The sequence below is a fragment of the Cenococcum geophilum genome (genome assembly GCF_001692895.1).
Source record: "Cenococcum geophilum 1.58 unplaced genomic scaffold K441scaffold_17, whole genome shotgun sequence".
Lineage (NCBI taxonomy): Eukaryota > Fungi > Ascomycota > Dothideomycetes > Gloniales > Gloniaceae > Cenococcum > Cenococcum geophilum.
Window position 1 is genome coordinate 668124 of NW_027137575.1, and position 15978 is coordinate 684101.

Consider the following 15978-nt stretch of genomic DNA (forward strand, 5'->3'; position numbering starts at 1 on the left):
TGCCAAGGTCCGATGTCCTGTATATAGGCATTCCCCACTTTGTCCTGTTTTGTATCGCTCTTGTAGCTGGTATCATTGGACTACTAGTTGGGGGGGGGGGGGGTAATTGTGGAGTTTCATCTAGTGGATTAAGTCAGGAATTCTGGATCAAATCTACCGCCTCCATTCCCCAAAGCAGAGTTGTGTAATACAATATATTCTAAAGTCCGAGAAATAAGTCAATAAGAATTCGGTCAGGACTTCTTACTCAATGGCACTGGAATTTAGTGAAAATCGGCTCTAAGACCTAGGGTTAAGAGTCTTGCTCTTGAAATAATGTCGATATTCAGTGTTGTACTTTATTTGCTCGTCTAATGGTAAGTCTGTAAAGGATGAGCCCATTAAGTTGTGACTTAAACCCGCCTACCGGCGGTCATCTACAACTGCGTTCGATTTGGTAGTTTTTCTCCGATTCCATTCTCACTAGCTCGCTAAGCGAAACAAAAATACCATCAAATGGGAAAAGGAGAATATGAAGAGGCCCTTATTAAAGAGCCAACCTGAGAAAAGAAGAACTTAGCGGGTAAGCTTGAAGTGAATAAATGAGTGGGATGAGAATTGTTGCGTGAGAAATTAGATGTTCCTGAAATTTGCTAAGCTTATGAATAAAACTAGACGGGGAATGCTCTACCCAGAAACCACTTGACTATTATGCGAAGCACAAATAGATATAAAAAATTACCGTCGCTTTTATTACTGGACGTGATGCTACTATTTGAGTGGATAACGTAGCTTCTTTGTGCTTATATGAAATAATTTACGTTCGGCAGTAGTAAGGAGAGCCCGTGCAGCGGCCGGCTGGAGGCCTCGTGGTGAAGTTTCTACAGGATGAAGACGGTTCAGTGTGTCGCAGCAATTCAGTAAGCGAGAATATTAACCCGATATGTAATTAGGCGCCGTTCGGTTGCAAGAGCGTTAGATTAGATTTAAAAAGTTCAGCAGAAAGAATGCTAATGTAACACGCGTCTATGGCTTTATAAATCGCACGGACGCGTGAATATAAAGCCTTTATATTTAAATAGAGGGCCGTCGAAATCGGACTCTGCATCTGTACGAGGTGACTTGGCCTACACCTACTGGTCTTCGGATTCACTAGAGCTAACGCGGAAACGTCATACAGCGCGCGGGTCGAGCCTAGGGTAAATCTATTATCTTACGCGAAAATCTTATTAATAAATACTATACTGCTAGCTCCTATATTAATTAGGACTTAAGCGTTAGCCTATTAGCCTTTCTACTAAAGATAGTAGTTAATGGTTATACTATAATCTTAAGAGTTAGGGGTTATAATATCTAATATATTTAACGAGATCCTATAATATAGCTGTCCTAGAGAGTAACTTAACTCTAAAATATACCTTTTAGTAGTAAGCGGGAAGGGGTTCCTATAGAATATTAGTTATAGCTCTGTCCTTATAAGTAGCTTATTAAATATAGGGCTAAAACTAGATAAAGATTAGGGATAAAGATTAGGGATAGTAACTAGAAGATTAATATAGTAAATAATTGCTAGTATTAGCTGTTTATAATTGTATTAAGGTATAGGGATAGAGTAGTATCTTAAGATATAAGCCGTACTTCTGTATTTAAAGTAAAGGCCTAGCTTAATACGTTATTCTTATTTCCTTTATATAATGGTTAAATTTAGGAAAAGATACTAGGAAACCTTTCTTTTCTTAAGCTATATAGTTTATCTTTTTTTAAGCGGTAGCTTAGTAGTTTACGTTACCGTATATAGCTTTAAAAGGTCTAACTAGGCTTTATATTAAGTCTAGCTAAAAAGGTTTAATAAGGTTAGCTACCTCTTTTTCTAGTTAACTTAAGGCGTAGTAAAGTTAGTCAGCTTTAGTTGGGTAGCGATTAGTATCACTAATTGGCTTATTTTTAAGCCGGCTTAAAAAAAACCGAAGCTCTTATTATTTACTAGTAAATACTAAAGGGTTTAGTGGTTTTTTAGATTATTATAGTATAGTAGTTGGTTTAGGGTAAATAACTGCTACTAGTTTAGGGGTCGTGTTCCATATAATAGCCTCTAGGGATAGTATTTGGTTTTAGGGCCCTAGCGTAGGCATCTTAAGGTTATAGACTTTTTCTTAGAGGGCATTAATTAATTATTAGTATTAGGCCTTGGGCTCTATAAAACTTGGCTTTTATATCTCCACGCGGTAGAGCCTAGGAACCTAGGAGTACTATTAGTATTTTATTAGGATTGTGTTAATAGACTGTTAAAGCAAACTTAGAGATATATATACGGCTACGCAGCGACCGGCGTTACGACGTGGTAATGGTGTAAAAAATTTCGCTAGGAGGGTAAGCCATAGTAAAAAGGCTTAAGGCATAGTGTAACCGACTACGGTACCCTGCCGAGAAACCAGGATGCTGCCTTCCAGGCAGCATCAGCACTACCCTCGTATACCTCGTATACCTTATATTACCCTGTTTCAACTACGTATTAGTCTCCCCTTTTATCTTATTTCCTACGCCGTCTTCATGTATATATACCACTTGATTTCCATAGATTTACAATTAAGTTGCTCGTTCAATTCCCATACACTGCAAAGCTTACACATAGCTATATACGTCTTTTATATACGCGTTAGTTTATTTATATTAACGGCATCTACATCTAGCGTCCCCCCTTTCTCCTATATAGTATACCCTTATACTATTCGGCACTTAAATATAGCACTTATATATGGTATAGTAATCGAACCGTATACGTCCCGGGAAGCCTATAATAAGCCTTTTATTCCCTATCCTACTTAGTAGCCTAGACTTGCCTACGCGGTATTTCGTCTTTCTCTATATCTTTAGCTAGGGATATATATAGACGACTTAGGTTAGGGCCCTAGGACAAGATATCTAATTCTATTATAGTTTAAATTTGTCTCGCTATTTCTTTAAGGTGGAAATTATACTATAAATAGGAGAACTGTAGGCGTGTATATATATAGGGCATTTAAATGGGAGCAAGGGCAGGATAATATTAATTTTTATAGTATTCTTAATTTAAATAGAAGTATAGTATAAATGGTAGATAGGGCAAGATAGGTAATTAGGGCACTCCCTTATAGGAGTCCCAAAGCGGCGATCTAATAGTATTTTTCCTCCTATTAATATAGTACAGGTATTATCTAGAGGGGTATATACTATATTACCTCTTACGTCTCCCTTAGAGGTTTTTTATACCTAACTTTAATAGTATTCATTTATATAGACCTAGATAGAGGCCGTGTTAAATATTAATTAAGAATAATATATAGTATTAGGCCTTTTATAAAGAATATCTATAAACCTACTATCTACTCTTTAAGTATAGTAAGTATGTCGGCTGCCATTATAAGAGCTTTAGGTATATTTTGCATTTTAATAGTAGTATAGGTAGTTAACGTAATATAGTATTATAGAGTAAGTACGAGCAATAATAATATATAGCGAAGTAGATATTATTAAGCTAAATATATAAACTATATAATAAAGTTAAAATATTATATAAAGAAAGAAAGTAAGGAAATAGGAAGAAAGGGTATATAATATTAACTTAGTTGCTTAGTTAATATATATATAGGGCAGAATAGGGTTCAGAGAGTAGTCTTAGCAGAACTTAGTAGGATTTGGCGGACTTAGTAAAATAGAGTAGAATATAGCAGATTGCTATAAATTGCGGCGGTATAGTCCTGTAATTGGTCTCTAATTACTAAGTTAGTGGAAATAGGTAGATATATATAAGGTATTATGGGGATATTCCGTAAAATAATAGGACTAGCCTAGTTATAGTAGAAATATCTTAATAAAATACTTAATAGATAAAACTCGACGCTTTAACCAAATTCTACCAAATTCTACTAGCCTAATTGGCTTCTATAAAGGTCTACTAGATTAGTTAATTTTACTAAAGCCTATTATAACAGTGCTACGGCGCGTTACCTACTAAGTTCTACTAACCCTAACTTCTACTAACTAATTAGGATTTTCTATCCACAGGATAGAAAGTCGCTATTAGCTCACTTATTACTAGCGCCTTAGCGACCCCTTTATATTTATATTAACCCCTAAAAACCTTCTTCTTCTTTTCTTTAGCTTAGTATCTTTGTATAGTAGCAATCTATAAGCTTTATCTTAGAGACATTTATATAAGCTTATTATATTATACTAAGCTCTTTTTTTTTAATTTTTTTTATATATCCATTGTATTATACTACGTACAATACTACGCATGCAGCCTCTAGGCTATGGCGCTATAGTCCTATATACATAAATCCCTTAGGGCAGCTTAATATATACTAGTAACTATATCCTAGTAGTTTATAAGCCCCTAAACTAGGGGTTTATAGTTCCTTAGTAAAATGCTAAGTTACAAGCAACTACTAGGGAATAAGAAAACGGTAGAAAACTATAAGAAATAAGAAATCCTAACGCCTTTCCCTGTTCTTTTGTAATTTATTTCTGTTCTTTTACTTACTAATATCTCTTTTCTAGGAGCCTAGTAGGAGTTACCTCCTATAGATCCTGCTGTTATTAGCCACTTTCTAGTAGCTATCCCTGTCCTACTTAGAAATAGAAAAAGCGCCTCTCTTCCTTTTTGTGTACAAAATAGCTTCTTTAGAGAGAGAGAAGAGCCTAGTTTCTTTCGCATTTCTCTTCTTTCTTCCCTATATAGGTTGCAGTCTAGTAGTAGATGTCTAGGAGTTTGTAGTGCTCTACATTCCCTAAAGCATCTACCTTCTTTATCCTCTCCTATTACTTTAGTAAAGGATTTAAAATAGCCTTTTCCTAGCTTTAGCTAGAAGAAAGCCGATTGTAGCCTTTTAGGATATTTATCCTTAGGGGCTTTAAGAGAAAAGGAATGGCTTCCTTTACAGATCCTAGTATAGTATTTTCCTTTATTCTTATTCTGCTGCCAGTTGTTTTTCCACTATTCTAGTATCTCTTCTCTTGCCGCTCTCCCTATATAGGCTAAGGAGGTATAAAAAAATTATAGTTTTCTTCTAAAAAGGCCCTTTTTTACTAGCTTATCTGCTATTTCGTTCCCATAGATTCCTAAATGGCTAGGAACCCAGTAGAAGTTAATAGAGATCCCCTTACTAGCTAAATAGGAACAGCTTTGCGTAATTTTAAAGACTAGTTCTTGCCCCCCTATAAGAGAATTAAGCTATAATCTTTTAATAGCCGCTTAGCTATCTATAAAGATATAGACTTATTTCTCTTCTAGTCTTTATTATTTTAGGTGTTCTAGGGCCCTATAGACTGCATAAAGCTCTGCGTCTATAATTTCTATATAGGGTCCTAGATTCTAGTTTGTTGCATATTTAATCCTATTTCTCTCCCCTATTTTATATATAGCAGCTATATTTAATTTATTATCTTTAGAGCCATCTATATAGTATATATCTACTAGGTCCCACTCTAGGGATTCTTATAAACTTTTTACTAGTTTTAGATGTTCTTATACAGCTTCTTCTTTACTACCCCTTAAGATAGAAAAGAATGCAGAGATAGAAGGAGACCACGGTTTTTGCCATTCTAAAGAGATTCTCTCTATTTTCCAGTTTTAAATTAGCTGCTAAACTCTAGAGGCTAAAGATAGTAGCTATATCTTTAGCTATAAGAGGTACTTTATAGTAGAGTTTTTAGGGCTAGAACTAGAGCTAGAATTAGCTGCTAATTTATCCCTATCTTTATTAATCTCTTCTATATAAACCTTCTTAATTATATAGTTTTCCTTAAATTTTAGGATTCTTAATGCGTAGTTATTATAAAGCTTTTTAAATCTAATTCTAGAAAGAGGAATAGAGGCTTCAATCTCTATAGCTTAGCTAGGAGATTCTCTAAACGCTCCTAGAACTAGTTTTAGGGCCTTATTTTATAGAGATTGGTACCTATCTAGTAGGTAGTCTCTAGATTTGCTTTTCCACTAATATTATACACTATAATCTGCTATAGTGGTAACGCAAGCTATATAGAGCTGTCATAGGGCTTATAAAGATAGACCTCTTTATGTATTACCTAGTCTTCTAATTAAATAGAAGGCTGTTTTTGCTTTAGAGATTTATATTTCTATATATTGTTTAAAAGTAAGCTTAGAGTCTAGAAATACCCCTAACTACCTAACTAGGGGTTTAGGAGATATTTCTACGTCTCCTAGCTTTAACCCTTCTTCTATAGTAGTGCGTTTACTATAGAAGTATATAAGCTCTGTTTTGCTAACGTTGAAACTAATAGCAGCTTCCTTAGCTTTAGATATTAGCTCTAGCGCTATTCTTTCTAGCTTTTTATAATTAGACTTAGCTAAATTTAAGGTAACCGTAATTACAAAATCGTCCATATAGCTAAGAGAGTAGGCTCCTTCTATCTATATGCTGCAGATATTGCGTATATATAGTAGAAATAAAATAGGGGATATAGGCGATCCCTGTGGTATCCCTGTTTCTAGTTCTACTTTTTCTTATATTTACCCATTAAAGGAGAGCTATAGCTTTCTATTGCTAAGGAAAGTAGCTACCTATTATATAAACGCTATAGGTAGTCCTAGTTCCTTACAGATAGATAAAAGCTAGTTTTTAGAGATATGGTTAAAAGCCCCTCTTACGTCTAGGAATAACGTAGTNGCTATCCTTTNTCTAGCTTTTTTCCTACTATTTTTAGATTNGATATTATTTAGNAGTAATAAGACTGCGTNTATTNNAGACCGCTNTNTTCTTCCTCCTAGTTGAGAATCTTNAAGTAAGCTAGTAGTACTAGCTAGATATCCTAATCTAGTAGNAAAGATCTTTTCTAAAGTCTTTCCTAGGTAGTTTAGTAAGGAGATAGGTCTATAGGACTTTGGTAAGGAATAGTCCTCCTTATTTACTTTAGGGAGAATAACTCCTTAAGCTTCTCTCTAGACCTTTAGCTGATAGCCTAGGATAAACAAAATCCTATAGATTCTATATAGAAGATCTTCTATAGTAGGGTAGGCCTTTTATAGAATTGTAAAAGATATCCCATCTGGTCCTAGAGCCTTTTTATTAAAGCTAAAGAAAATTGCTTATTTAACTTCTATTTTCTCTAATTCTGGCCATTCCCATTTATTGTCTATTATATAGTCCTTCCACTCTATAGGGCTAGTAGAAGGGGGGGGTTTAGGGAATAGAGTAGTTGTAAAAGCTTTACACTGGTCCTTAAAGCTTTCTACTAGTCTAGTAGTCCCGTCTTTACTATACTATAGACTAGGGATTATTCGCAATGTTCTCTCCTTTATATATTTTAGGGTAGTAAAGACTTCCTTTCCTTATGCTTTTTCTAGGAAGCTATTCTAGCAGCTAGTCTTGGCTTCTCTTATTACATAGAAGTATTAATTTTTGGCTTCTTTATAGGCTTCTAGTCTAGAACTTCTAGTAAGTTGTTCTTCTTAAAGTCTTCCTAGTTTTGCCATTTTTTGTCTTTTCTTTAGAAGCTCTTTATTCTACCATAGTTTAGAGAATTCGCAGGTTCTAGATCTAGGGATAGCTTTCTCTATTACTAGCTTTATACCTCTAGTAAGATCTATTACTAGATTATCTACTAGTATACTTAAGCTTCTATCCCTAGGTCTATAGGAATCTTCTAGAGAGGCTAGGGGACCTTTTTCTCCTATCTTTATATAGGGGTTTTCTCCTACTAGTTCTTCTAGTACTAAAAGTTTCGCTTCTAGTTCTAGCTCTAGAACTTACTCTTTTAAAGAGGTAGAGAAAAGCTCCTAGTTTGCCTTTTTTATAGAGAAAGGAGTTTCTTAAAGAGGGTTTAGGTATCTTTATATCTCTCTAGTAAATAGAGAGAATGCTATAGTCTTGTAATTAGATCCTGTTTCTTCTATTATAGTCCAATTATCCCAGGTATTTTCTTAGAAGTTTCCTAAGTAGAAGGCTAAGTCTATAATAGACTTTTCCCTTATATTAGATCTATAGAAGGTCCCTTCCTATTCGTCTAAATTTAGTAGTTAGTAGTTATATTTGTCTAGCCAGTTTACTAGTTCTTTAGCCTCCCTAGTTGGGTTCCTAGCTAGCGCGTTTTACCGTTTATGGTGTAGGTTATAGTCTCCTATTAGTACAAAAGGGAGATCTATTTCCAGTTCTAGAATGGCCCTAGAGATAGTAGTTATACTACTTCTTTAGGTTCTAGAGTTTTTGTCNAGTTGTCTCTNATTATAGATATTAAATAGTAGAAATCTTTTAAGTTGGCCATAGATTTCTAATACTATAATATCTGTATCTTTGCAGATATCCTCCCTATTTCTATATTATAGAATACTAGAAATAGTTTTCCTTATATAGATAGCTACTCTAGGTTAAATAGCTAGATTACTAGGGAGGATTAGGTTAAATATAGGATATAGAATAAAAAAGTAGGATTCTTTTTGTCTATCTTTCTAGGTACTAGGCTCTTATACTAAAATAATATCTATTTTTTTCCTAAATCCTATTTCTAGTAGGGTTTGCTATACTTCTTGTCTTTTTCCTACATTGTGTTGTATAAAGGAGATTTCTCCCCTAGTTTTAGAAACTAGAGAGATTTCTTCTTCTTCCTGTATAGAACCTTCTAAGCTTATACTTATTAATATACTAGCTTAGCTGCTTTAAGAGACTTGCAGTCTTTACTATTAGCAAAGTAATTTTCTTTACAATTGCTGTAAAGAGGGGTAGTATGCTCGCAAGGTCTTCCTATTATATTATAAGTAGAACAGGAGTGGTCCTTAGATAAATATACCGCTGCACAAAATTGACAGGCCTTAGTAGAGCATCTATCTCCTATATAGCCAAATTTTTGGCAACTTGTACACTGTGTAGTAGGAGAGACTTTTAGGTATTTAACTACCTTAGCAGCTACCCCTGCAATTAGGATTTCCTTCTACTTAAGGATTTCCTGTTTTTTCTCCTTATTTTCTATAGCAAAGACTATAGAGCCGAACCTAGTTNNTGGATNATATCTCTTTTCCCTAGATNAGATCNATCTAGGTANTCCCTGTATTCTAATAGGATTAAANGTCTCTATTTCTTCTTTTAGAAGTTTAGAGCCTCCTTCTCCTAGGAAAGGGGAGATAGGGACGCCGTAAGCTACTACCTAAGCCCAGGGCTCTAGTTTTTATTCCCTTTTAAAAGAGAAGCAGTTAGACCAGATTTCCTTATGTTTAACTAAATACTCTATATTATATTCTTCTGTAGTTATAAAGAGAATATTCTACTTTTCTCTAGTTCTAGCTATAGTAGCTATTACTAGCTTCTCTATTTGCAGTTTAGATATAAATAGTTAATTAACTTAATTTCATAAAGAGAAGATATCTAGAGGCTGGTCCTTTTGGTCTGTAACTAGGACTAGTCTCCTTTCTTATAACTGCTTCTTTTTTCCTTTAGTAGAGGTAGAGCTAGTAGAACTAGTAGGGGGAGATAAGGAGGGAGGGGGAGAGGAAGAGGTAGTAGAGGAAGAGGTAGTAGAAGAAGAAGGAGCAAAAGTAGAAGAAGAGAGGCCCTTCTTTAGCTTCTCTGCGTAGGTTTGCGTTTTTAGGGCTACCTCCTTACGGAGAGCTCTTACTTCTTCTACTAGTCCTTTTAGGACATCTCTTTCCTTTCTTTCCTTTTCTTTTGTAAAGGGATTTTCTCCTCCTAAGACACTCTGTACGTAGTCCCCTAGTAATTTAACTTACTCTTTTTCTTTTTCTTCTTCTTTTAGCCCTATATAGGCCTGGTTTAGGTTATATAGAGCTATTTATAGGTGCTGTTTTGGAGAAGAGGTAGAGGAAGGTATACTAGCCGAAATAGGCTTAGGTATTAGTAGCCTTCTTAGTTTTGGTTCTCTTTTCTATTTTTAGAAGAAGATTGCCTTCTTTTCCTTCTATTCTTTTTCTCTACGTCCTCCCTAGATGGGTAGGGAGAAGGCGGGAGAGAAGAGGAAGAGAAGGTAGGTAAGGTAGGTGAGGTAGGTAAGGTAGCTAAGAGTTTGTTCTCGCTTGTCTCTATAGTGTCTTTACCTCTAGAAGGCTTAGTAGCCTAAGGTTCTCCTATCCTAAATAGGCTAGAGTAAGAGGGGAAAGGGAAAGTGAATTCGTTATTACTTGTCTCTATATTATCGTCTTTAGGAGGCTTTTTAGGCTTAGTAGCCTAAGGATTCTTTGACATTTTATAGGGGGGTTTCCTAGTTTTTTCAGTAGATAATAACCTCCTTAGGTCTCTTATCTCCTAGTCCTAGAGGTGAAAAACTAGGCAAAAAGCCTTGCTAGTTTTTACTATCCTTTTTTACCTTTTTTCCTTACTAATCCTACTAGAGGATTTCTAGGGAGACTCTACGTAGCCGAAATAAGTGTCGGTTTGGGGCACGTGCGCGCCCCACCCAAACAAAGCCCCCTGAGTATGCCTCACAATCATAACAAACCTCACAACACCACCATTTCGCACCTAAATTTATTCGCTGTAATTACTAATTATAACCCGAGTTACCAAGGAGCCTGCATCCCGAAAGATGCGGGCAAAATACTTTACCCTACCCCCAGAATTATACCACAACGCTAGGGAAAATAAGCATCTAAAGACTCCTCTACGCATAGGAGTTCTCTACGCCAAAATCTTTGGCCAATTACTGGGTAAGGCTATTCCTCCAGCTATTATATAGTAGGCTACTGGAATTACAGAGCGCTCTTAGTAATGTATTATGGCCTTAAAGCAATATAGAACTATATACAATTCTAGGCTAAAAATAAGAGGGAGAAATTAAGCTCTTATAAAGGAAGACACCCACGCTATTACCGTGTATTTAGACAACCCCAATCTTAATTAAGACTTAAAATCAGCCCTATAGCAGACTATTATTTAAGAGGCCCTAAATTATAAAGATCTTCTAATGGTTCTAACTTAAAGAATAGGTCGCTAACCTCTTAGAAATAAGCTAATTTAAAGAGCCATAAAAAAGGATAAAGGGTATATTAATGCAAAGATGGAAGAAGAGAAGTAGCTTAACCTAGAATAGGCAGATAGAAGAAAGAATTAGTGCTATTTATAGCTAGAAGAAAGACCTCATCCCAAGGACTAGAATAATATTACTTTTTATAATAAATATTACTTTAATTTAGGTGCTAAAGAAACCCATAGAATTAAGAGAAGGAGTAGTAATCTTTACCGCTATTTACCACAGAATGTTTATAGGAAGAAGGGGGTTACTAAAAAGGATAAAAAGGGGAAAGCCTAAGAGAAGAAGCATCTTAAACTGTTTAATATCTTTATTATTATTGGTAGGACCTAAAAGAAGTTCTTCTTATATAAGGTGGATAACTAGGTAGGTAAGATAAACTTAAAAGCCAATACCGAGCAGGTGTTGCCATGGCTTCTTTTAAAGTTTAATATTAAGGGAATTACTTTATGCTAGGATATAGATTTAGCGCATAAATTAAGGGAGTCTTTAGCCTAGGTAAAGGAATAGGACTTAAAGCTTCTAATATTGCCTAGTCTATTACCAGATCTATTAATTATGGAGTCCTTAGCCTATCCTATTAAGAAGAAATTTTATTTAAAGCGCGTGGAAAAGGATACAGCATTAGAGCGTTTTATAGATATTTAGGAGAACTAAGTAGATCAGAAGAAGATTGCAGAGATATACAGCTGGTACACGAAGCGCCTACATAAGTGCATTAGGGCTGACGGGCAGATGACTCGATATTGAATTAATTTGGCTGTATTGTGGTATTGTGATCGTGAAGTATGATTTTGGTGGGTGCGCACGTGCCCCAAACCGACACTTATTTCGGCTACGTAGAGGGAGACTAGGCTAGAAGGTAGTAGAAAAACTAGCTAAAAAAGACTAGCGTAGTTATTTTCTTTTCCTTTTAGAAGTAGAAAAAACTACTAAAAAAAAGGACTTGTTAGGCTTTTGCTAGCAGAAAAGCCCTAAAGGCAATCCTCCTCTTACTAAGGAAAGTCTGACTAAAAGAGATATAGAAAAGTACCTATACCCCCTATTTTATTAGGCTTTTACTTTCTATAGAAGAAAAACCTAGGAAAAGTCTATATTTTGTAGTTTTGGTATTAGTAGTAGTGGTAGTAGTACGGAGGCAGCGTTTAAAAGTTCCTGGCCCCCCCTGCGCCACCAATGCGCCACCAATGCGCCACAAAAACGCTTTCTTGGCGTTCCAAATTAGGAAGGAGGCTAGTATAGAAGATGGATTTTGGCTCTCTACGACGAGAGCGTAGATATATAACATCATAATAGCCACCTAATGTGGTGATATATAGGATTACTGCTTCTGCTTACTACCTCGCCCACCACCTCGTCCACCATCTCATCCACCACCTTATCCATCACCTCGTCCACCACCTCATCCACCACCTCGTCTACCACCTCGTCCACCACCTCGTCCGCCACCTTGTCCGCCACCTCGTCCACTACCTCGCCGTGGCTTCTTTTCTTTTGATAACTTAGTCTGCTGCTATAGCTCCTGCTGCTGTTGTGGCTCTTATTCGGGCTTAATAAACGTCTTATTAAGTAGCTTAATTGGTAGGCGGCGTCGTAGGTTTCGTTGTAGCTCTGGAGGTGGAGCTTATAGTAGTTTAAGAGGTAATTTAGGAGGTGGCTCTAGAGGCTCTTGGGGTAGTTCTTGAGATGGTTTATAAGCTTCTTATATTGCGAAGATAGCAGTAAGAGCAGCGCCAGCAGCGCTCTTAGCCGCTGCTGCTGCTGGTGCCTTCTTTAGAGCACGCTGCCGTGGCTTTAGCTTTGGCTTTGGCTGTGGCTCTTCCTTAATATCAGATATATCCTCCTAATTGTACTGCGGAACATAGTGGTCTAGTAGCTCTGGTCGACGTGGCTTATCTAATGAGCCTTCGCGATACTTATTACCTCCCTTAAGCCTTATTATCTCCTATATATAGCGAGGGATCCTCTTAATCCAACGCTGAATTTGCTACTACTCTAGCTCCCTCTATGCTTTATACCAGGCTTTCTTAGCAGGCGTTTAAGCTATAAGGGCGCCCTTCTTAGTAGTAACTCTCTTAAGGTGTGGCTACGCTGGCTCTATTATATTTATATCGGGCAAATTACCACACTAAGTAAGGCGTTAAACTTCTGCAGCGCTTATTAAAAGGTCGTAATACTTAGCAACGTAAGAGGGAGCCTTATCTTCTTAAATTAGCGTATTTAGAAGACTCTTTTGGCAAGCTTAAGCAAACGGAATTAGCTTTGGCGTGAGAATAAACGTTATATAGCGATACCAATTAACTCCTTTGCCATCACCTCTTACCAGCTTACTGTGCCTTTTGTTCTATTTCCATATAGGTTTCTTACCTATACGATTTCGAATTCCCGTTCTCCTTATGGCGGTAGTAAGCTCCCATTCTACTCTCGCGATAGGTTTAAGTTCGGCGTTAATTCTAATAAGATCAGCTATTGCAGTAGCTTGTTGTTATATTGTCTCGGGGGTCTAAATATAGCAGGGGCCCTTTCTATAATATAAGAAGCTGCCCCAGAACATAAACTCTGAATAGCCCTTCCACCGAGGTCTTATTGTAGATCTAAGAAAGCGCTCTTCTGGCTGCCTCTATACGCAATAGCCTTTAAGGCGATAGCTAAGAACAACTAAAGTCTTATCACTCTAGATAACGTTTATCTAATCCTCTAAAGTCCAGTCCTTATAGCGAAGGCAGAACTCAAGCCTATCCTTTTTTATCTACGCTGAAAGGCCGGGCTTATAAGTAGGCTTAGTTTTACAGAAGTTCTGCGACTTAAGGATTCGCCATATAGTTGTAGCGCTAATATTAGTATTAAGACTAAGTTGCGCGGTACTCTTTTCTCTGCCATAGCGGTTACAACGGACCTTCTTAATAACTTCTTGAATTTTACCGGACGTACGTTTAGTTGGATGACCTAATCAAGGTGCATCTCTAAGGTAGATATTAAGAATTATGCGGCTTTTGGCCTCGTTAAAGCCGCGTTTCCGTGCTTCTTGGACGACCGATTTAATACGGGAGACGCTTATTCTAGTGGCGGCTTAAATGTCGGCATTTGTGCTGCCACAAATCTTTATAGTAAGGGCCTGAGCCCTTGTACAGATATTGTATGAGTTACCTATTACAAATAGTAAGATATAATAAGGATTTGATGTATTTTAAAAGCTCATAGAGTATAGTATTAAGGGGAGAGTTATGCGCGCCAAGTATTGCTTACGCCACACTAAGCTACTGAAGGCTAGCACACGCCACTACAACAGGGGGGGGGCCAGGAACTTTTGAACGCTGCCTCCGTAGTAGTTTTGGTGTTCTTGTCCGTGCTTCGCTTATACGCTAGGACCCCTTTTGCCAAGGCCTCTATCGCAGAATAAAGGGGATAATGAGGGGAACAAGTCTACCTCTAGCTCGCTAGGTAGGCAGAATTAGGTCTTAGGAGTTAGGAAAACGATAGTTTTTAATAGTAAGATGGGTATGCGTAAGTTTGGAAGTGCGGCGCCACCTTTTGGTAAGGTTGCATATGCGGTGAAGGTTTTACTAAGCTCTTTATATACTACCTAAAAAGGCCCTTTAAAATATCCTACTTTATAGGCCAGACTATACTTAACCTATACCCCTAAAAGAACCCTAGACTTAAAACCAAATTATATAATTTTAATAAACCCTAAAAGGCTAATAATAGCACCTAAAATAAGCTTATTTAAAAGAACTACTTCTACTTAAGAGGAACCTAAGATCCAGTTAGGATTAGAAATTAAAGATAATAATAATACTATAGATATGTGTAAGTAGATTCGCGCCCTTATGGCTAGCTAAAAAGCCAATTATCTTAAAGTAAAAAATATATAAAAGACCCTATAAGAGATCCTAGAAAGCCTTATAGCCCTATAAAATAGCCTAGCTTCCCCTCCTTAAAGCCCTAACTAACCTATTTACTTTACTAAATATAATATACTAGGGAGTACGGATATAATAACGAAGTAATTAAAGTCCGTTAGGCTCTATAACCTCTAACTACTATCTAATAGAATAGACCCTACCTTTAATAATTAGAGGATCTACGTATAAGGAAAGCTCTATATTAATAATAACCATTTTCTCTTTACAGAAGCTAAAATACTTTACCTTTTTAGTTAAACTACTAGAAGTACCTAGCATTACCTTTAAGCTAAGTTTAAGGACAACTTTATTACCTAGTTTATATCTATTAGCGAAATGTTATAATATCTAGCTGTTATTTATATTAACCTAAATAAAGTACGGGATGCCTAGCATAACTATAATTGCTTAATAATAAAACTAAACCAACCCTTTACTAAATTCTAGATTTAATTCTTATATCTTATAGGAGAAGGCTAGGTTCCCCTTAAAAACTACTAATTAGACCTATATAATAAACTAATAATTAAACTATAAGAGAAGATTGCTATAACCTTAAATAACCTACTAACCTATAAAAGACTTACGGTTTACTATTTATTATTAGATTTAGAACTAAAGCGAATTAACGCCTGCCCTAATTAGTAGAAGCAACTCTATAGCGACTAAAACTTACTAGCTATACCTATAGGAGCTAAAGTAGGAAGATAAGCTATAACTACTTTTATGCTAAAAGTAGTTATAACTATAAACCTATAAGCTTCGCCTAACCTGCCGCGTACTATGCCCTTAACTACAATATCCCAATTAACCCTATTATGGTTACGTACTATAGATACTAAAAAAAGTTATTCTATCTCGTCTTACCTAGAGCTAAAGGATATAAGTAATATTAAGGAAGTAGAGAAAGGAAAAGTATTTAATAAGTTAGGAAAAAAAGAACCCTAAGGGAAGACTCCTCTTTAGAGTACCCTATTAATCTTAAAAAGATTAACCTAAGTTAGCTAATATATAGCAAACACTTTATAACCCTATATATAGTATCTTAGAATAGATATAAAGTTAATACTATTACCCTTATTAATACTAGAGCAAATAACTTTACCTTTATAAATACTAT

At 36.1% G+C, this 15978-nt stretch overlaps 2 protein-coding genes across 2 annotated transcripts; one reads left to right on the forward strand and one right to left on the reverse strand.

The window, feature by feature from the left end:
- Positions 1–10454: 10454 nt before the first annotated feature.
- K441DRAFT_658681 (uncharacterized protein) lies at positions 10455–11667 on the forward strand. Its single transcript, XM_067648398.1, has 6 exons — positions 10455–10630; positions 10703–10890; positions 11077–11199; positions 11242–11275; positions 11324–11355; positions 11464–11667. Exons 2-6 carry the CDS (start codon positions 10888–10890, stop codon positions 11599–11601), a joined length of 330 nt encoding a protein of 109 aa, XP_067504784.1. The 5' UTR covers positions 10455–10630; positions 10703–10887; the 3' UTR covers positions 11602–11667.
- Positions 11668–13702: 2035 nt separating this feature from the next.
- On the reverse strand, positions 13703–13903 carry K441DRAFT_556752 (uncharacterized protein; the record flags this gene model as incomplete). The annotated part of the gene is made up of 1 exon (XM_067643344.1): positions 13703–13903. A coding segment is annotated over one exon (201 nt), but the record flags the coding sequence as incomplete, so codon positions are not given.
- Between the last annotated feature and the right edge of the window lie 2075 nt (positions 13904–15978).